This window comes from Chaetura pelagica, unplaced genomic scaffold (assembly GCF_000747805.2).
Source record: "Chaetura pelagica isolate M959 unplaced genomic scaffold, ChaPel_1.0 scaffold630, whole genome shotgun sequence".
NCBI classification, from domain to species: domain Eukaryota; kingdom Metazoa; phylum Chordata; class Aves; order Apodiformes; family Apodidae; genus Chaetura; species Chaetura pelagica.
The window spans coordinates 138124-144385 of record NW_009951855.1 but is presented as its reverse complement, the minus strand read 5'-3'; the positions used below and the strand labels follow the sequence as shown (position 1 = coordinate 144385).

General features: G+C 41.8%; 1 protein-coding gene across 1 annotated transcript in view; it reads right to left on the bottom strand.

The window, feature by feature from the left end:
* The window catches only part of USP4 (ubiquitin specific peptidase 4 (proto-oncogene)), a 37724-nt gene continuing 31462 nt past the window's right edge, over positions 1 to 6262 (bottom strand). Inside the window, exons 14-22 of the mRNA XM_009993468.1 lie at positions 5361 to 5552; positions 4719 to 4807; positions 3562 to 3777; positions 3417 to 3487; positions 2720 to 2835; positions 1733 to 1882; positions 905 to 1008; positions 469 to 557; positions 1 to 340 (exon numbers count right to left, since the gene is read on the bottom strand). Of these exons, the coding sequence (XP_009991770.1) occupies positions 239 to 340; positions 469 to 557; positions 905 to 1008; positions 1733 to 1882; positions 2720 to 2835; positions 3417 to 3487; positions 3562 to 3777; positions 4719 to 4807; positions 5361 to 5552 (1129 nt within the window). The 3' untranslated portion in view covers positions 1 to 238. The remainder of the gene's footprint in view (positions 341 to 468; positions 558 to 904; positions 1009 to 1732; positions 1883 to 2719; positions 2836 to 3416; positions 3488 to 3561; positions 3778 to 4718; positions 4808 to 5360; positions 5553 to 6262) is intronic.

Genomic DNA, 6262 nt, shown 5'->3' with positions numbered 1-6262 from the left:
CAGATTTTAAAAAGATCTTTATTGAAGCTCCAATATATATTATTTTTGGCCTCTAAATACCCAAGTGTCAGCACCTATTCCTGACCCTCCAGTGCTATTCTGCAACCCTCAGCACTGAATCTTTCAGTGCTAGATTTTCTGCTTGACTCCTACAGAAGTAAGAAAAATTTTCAGATGCCTCAGGCATGGCTTTAGAAGAGCGACCGCTAAGATGGTGGCCAAGTGCTAGAGGTGATGTCTAGTTGGTGTCCATGCCGTCATACTCTTCCTGGGGAGGAGATGGGGCAGGAAGTTCCTCGCTGTTTCGGCGCTGATAAAACAGCACATATGCAGCTTTTGTCTACCAAACAAAGAAGAAAACCAATCTGAAACAATCCACACAGCTTGGCTGGAAACATAATGCCCAAAGCAGAGAACTACACACACCTTCAGCATAAACTCAGGATTAGCCTCAGGCCCAATACTCACCACTATTTGGTCTACTGAAGCCAGGGATACGCTGCTGTCATCAAAGTAGTACCACTTGTTATTCACTTTGTTCTTTGCGTAGGCAGTGTCTGTCACAAGAAGAAACTGCAGCTCAGTGCTCCAGGAAAGAAAGGGCAAAGAAACTCAGAAAAAGAACTAGTGTTTTGTTCACCCCTGAGCCAGAGGTTTCCGAAACACACAGTTTAAGTCTCTATGTTTTCATATTTTCTTCAGGACAGAAGTTTTCTGATCTAGTGCTTGCAAAAGTCCTCACTCAAGAAGGAAACTGGACTAAAGCCCTGCAAAGCCTTTTCATGACTGATCTCCACTCTCAAAATTATCCACATGGTAAGGGCTGCTCCAACACACAGAGCCCTCCCATGACCCCTTTGCCTGCATTCCCTTGTGCACAAAGGACAGAGAAGCAGTTACTCACAGTGGCCCACTCCCATGGCTCCGTAGTGATTGGAAACTGCAATGAGGTCATACACATATGAGCCTGCTCTTGGGTCGCAGACAAACTCGGACATGTTTAAACCCCTGGAAGAAAATCCAGAAGTATCAGTACACCAGTAATCAGCACTTTCTAAAAACTGTTGCATGACAACAGTCAAGCTCTGCAAGCAGGCAGTGCTGGTGGAGAAGTGCTCAACTCTGCTGCTCAACAGCAAGATGCTGCAAGTGTAAAGACCAGACATGTTACCTCTCCCACACAGGGCAGGTCCTGGTAAACACAACAAGTGTTGCCAGAAGATTTAGAGGGAGGTGCTGAACAAAGGACAGTTCAGAGTCTCCTTGTGTAAGCATGAGAAGTGAGACAGGAGTAATAAGGAACACACTTGATCCTGCAGCAATCTGCCCACAAGCAGCAGCAGAGGACTGAGGCAGGACTTTTATCTTGTACTTGTGCAATCCTCAGAACAAGTGAAGCTCTGCCCAACACATTTGATAAATTCTCAGTAGGAGTTCTCTTGGTTTGCTGAACTATGTGATTCTGCTGGAATCACACAGTTTTAACCTCATTTCAGAAGAAACAGTACCTGCTAGTAACTAGTACTCTTTGAGATGTGTAAAACTGATTAAGGTTAACAAAATAAAGCCCAAAACCAACCAACTCAACTCAACTGCTATCTTGCAGTTCAAACCCAGAAGACAGAGCTGTTCCAGTTACAGCTTTAACAACAAGCCCACCCAACAGTAACATGAGAAGCAGATTTCTCCTGACCAGCTTCAAGACCTTCCTAGCTTGAGGGAAGAATCCTACCTGACAGGGAATTCCACAACAGTGTCAAGTTTATCTCTCCAGTATCTGCTGTATGAGAAGCGCTTTAAATGCACTACCAAAATCCTGGGCAAAGACCACAAGTCAAACTTCTTTGTGGCCTGTTGATGTTTCTTACAGTTAGGGCAGTACCTGAGAAAGGAGTAACAAACAAGGACATTAATGACTACGTTAAAAGAAAAGCTTCTGAGCTCCCATTAACAGATGCCTCAATTGCTCAGTACAGTCCCTCCCCATAGAAGGCATTTTCGCTGTGCAACACACAGGTCAACACACTTCCTTGGAGGTCTCCAAACTGCAACTTGCTTTCACTTCATAGGCAAAATGTCCTACAGCAAGTGTGTTCAGTGAACATTGTACAGAGACTAATTTTTCTTTTGTAAATTAAAGTTTCAAGGTCCCATTACTTCTCTATTTAATTGGAAATTAATAATAAAGAATCACCTACTATACTACAAGTTATTTCCTTATACAGGCAGCAAACAACCTCCAAAGAACACCTGCACACACACTAATCACATTTTGGTCACTTGGGATCTGCTGTTCCTAGCCCCTCTGGACTAGGAATTTTTGGTAGAGTTAGAAACAGGTCAGGACTGGTTCAAGCTAGAAATAACACAGGATTAAACCCTAAGGTAGCCACATGCTTTCAATCTTTATTACCACAACTGCTTCCTCTGACACTCTTTGGAAGACTGTATGCTGAGAAATTAAAAATAGCCCAATCTTTGGAAGCTCCATGCCCACTGCCATTTTTTTTTTTTTTAAATAAACTCAGGAAACATACTTTTTATTAATCTACACCTGCAGCCTATTGACTCAATGACTTAACACAGAACTGACAGACCTCTCACACATGAAGAAAAAAGGACAGAACTAGGAAATAATCAGAATCCCAAAACAAATAATGTGCACTCAAATAGTTATGGCACATTATGATAAACAGGGCAGGCAGAAGGAGGCTCTTACCATGGGTCATGTTCACCAAGCGTTTCCATAGTAGTGAAGAGCTCTATGCAGTCTCTGAGAGCGACCACAGCCTTCTTCTTCTGTGGTTGTGACATACTTGCATGTTTTTCAAATGCCTAGAGAAAAAGACACATGGTTCACTCAACTCCACATAGACTTTAATCCTTGACATCATGAAAAGGTACATGCTCACCTTCACTGACTATTTTTGCCCCTGCTTCCCACCCACAGAAATAATCTCAAGCTTCCAGACACTCCTTCCTTGTGTTACAGTCCATAAGAGAAAATACAGTATGTCTTTACTTCAAAGTTGGTGGGTTGAGTTTTTTTTGCAAAAGAGTAATGACAGGTGATTCTGTTACAAAATACCATCCAGCAGAACTCTCACAAACTATTGAGCTTTCTACTAGGCTCTATGAATCTGCTTTCAGGTTTCTTCTGAGTTTTGGGGATTTGGTTTGTTGAGCAGACTATGAACAAGACTATTTAGCTTTGAATTAAAACATCTGCTTTTCCAAAAACACTGGAAACAGATCAGCAATTACAGACCTATAAACCTTATCAAGAAAAGATTCCAAGTAAAACTAACTGACACTGGTAACTCCTTTTTGCTATCTACATTTCACCAATTACTGTAATCTCTTAAGTACCATGCAAGTTTACATATAGATTGTGTATGAAAACAATATATTACAACCTGTGCCTCCTGTTCATCAAAAAGTAGCCTCCGTGTTTCAGAGTCCCAGTCAATAGCAAGTGCAGAAAAAGCTACAAGAAAGAAGAAACATTTATTGCAAAGATGTAAGGAGAAGGAAGAAGAAAGACAGCAAGACAATAATTACCATTCAGTTTTAGGACTTTTCCTTCTACAATGGAGTTTAACTCAGAGGTCCCAGAGGAATTCATGAGGCTAAAAGTGAAATACTGCTTCTTGCAAGGCTGCAGGTCTCTTGCTGACTCGATCTGCATACAGCCCTCAGAGTGGCAGGGATCAGCTTCCACCACCTTTTCCTTGCCTTCCTGCCCACCATCCTGATGCTCCATCTCTTCAATGTCACCTGGCAAAATTGAAAACCAGCACAACATTAAAGAGCTTCAGGGAAAGTTTAGACTGACTCCTCACATGGACACCTGTAACACTGGTTACTCAGAAAGTAATGAAAGACACAGAGAAAAGCAATCTGTGCCTGTTAACCACTACAGATGAAGCTGAATTTTTTTCCTTTAGTAGATGCCAGGTAATGTGCTGGGTTTTATGTCCTAGCACGAGATGTCATGGAGATTGTTTAGTTCACAGTAAGTTCACAATCACTTCTTCTAATAGCACAGCCTAATGAACATCCCAAGAGAAAATCAGCAAGGTTGCAATTGGATGTCTTTACAGAAGGGAATGCAAGTCTCCACTAAAGTTACTTCCATTCTTTGGGAAAAATAGGTAATTTTTTTTCCCCATTTAAAATTTCATGTTTAACTTGTTCCAGTTGTTACTCTCACAGCAGCACAAGTTAAAAATTTCAAAGAGGAAAGGGAAATGTGCATTTGCCATCAGCGTTATAAGCTTCCTTGGAAGCATCTAACCTAGGAACGAGAACTAAGGTCCAAGAGCAGAAAATAACGTTTCCACTTTAATTCTCCAGAACCTGTCTTTGTGACCAAACAGACATCAGCAAAGGGCATATCAGAAAAAGAGTTGCCTCTGGAGGGAGGCACCTGAACACCTCATAGGAAAGCAAGGAATTCCCTAACATTGGTCAAGATGAATGCACACCACACCTTGTTCTCCTGCTGCTGCTTATGCACATCTGATCTCCCTTGGAAGGAAAACAGTCTGTAAGAGTTCTCATCATACCATGCAGAAGTCCTATGCAATTGTTTTTTCACAATTATTAAACCACACAATCTGCTACAGATTAAGCCAAATACACAAAGCACAAACCAAATGCTATTAAAAAAGCTTTAAGCGCTGAAAAGCTTCCAGACAATTTTGAAAGGACTTTACCTTCAACCACACCATTGGAGCCATTGCAGGTGCCTTTGTCTGGGCAGGGTGTAGAGTATTCTTCCACCAAAGGGAGCTTCACATAGCGGCTAAAGACAGGGAATATGTTTATCACATAGTGATCACAAAAGCTGTACATCAGAACAGCCCTCTCCATCACCAGTTCTTGCTCTCCAATCTCCCTCAACAAACCAGAACCCATTCTGTACAGCACTCATTTACAGGCCAAGAGCTCTCAGATTGAGTCAAACAATTCACTAAGTCTGTGTTCTCACTGCTTTTACCAAGTTTTACTAGGAGTAGATGGAAAAGCTAAAAGTATGTTATGGTGGCCTCATCTGAGCCCTGAAAACACCGAGTTCTGTTCCTGACCCATTTTGCAACACTAAGCAGACAGATTCCCTTGTGTCTGCCACCACCATTATTTTACAGCCTGTTTTCACAGAGCCCAAAAAATCCAGGACCTTGAAACATCCCTAGGGCCTCCAGTCATTAATGCAATGCAAATCCTGGTTTACACACCACATACCAATCAAGGAAAATTCTTCCCATTACCAAGAAGGCAGCAATCCTATTACAGTATAACAGAGTAAATGATCGCTAGAATTTTGCATAGGATTCAAAGGTACAGATAGGACTCACCTGATCTGCTTCAAAACCACACTGTACAAGTGATCCACAGTGAGCTTGTGTTTTGGCACAGATATTAATAGTGGCTGACCAAAGAGTACAGTCCCTGTAGTATTGCTGGATTGCCTCATTGTCTTTTCCCGAAAGTGAATTGAGAGAGTAACACACTCAGCACCATCCTCACTTGGCCTGCGAACTTCGTATCTGTTCAAAACACAGGTATTTCCACAGGTTATTTCCACTGCCAGGAACCACAGTAGAACCAATATGAACTCAGTCCAACAAGTCTCTCTACTGGCTCTTCCTGAGAAGCACCAAAAGGGTTGTACTCTGTCTGCATGCTACAGGTTCCTGAACACTTCCCATAGCACACAAAGTTACTGCTGACTCAAGTGCCCACTTTCGTCTGTCTTCATTTCTAATTCACACCCCCATTTGCCACACACCTCTCTAAATATTACCCCAATAACCACATGTTGCTTCAATTAGATCACAGCATCAGTGAAAAATACTAAATGCACTCTGAAATCCCCTAGACAGTGTTTGTTCCATCTGCAGAAAGAAACCCTCCTTAATATCTTGAACTTTGAAGCTGCCCAGCCTCTTTTACAGTTAATGCCTGCGCTCACATCCCTGAACAGCCAGTATTTCAGAAAACCCAGAGTTTGAAAACATCAGCTTCACAAAAAAATCCAAGGACAGTAAATACTCAAGAATAAAATTCTGGAAGAAAACAAATATTTCTGTAGAACAGTGAGAAGACTGAGATGCAGCTTGTGCTACTGGGTGAAACAGCAAATGAGATATTCATAGACGTCAGTCAAAAGAAACCAGGTGCTCCAGAACTATCACATTGTTTGCTCCTGATAGTGATTTCAGGACTATTCATCACAAAAGATGCATTTTCAGGAATG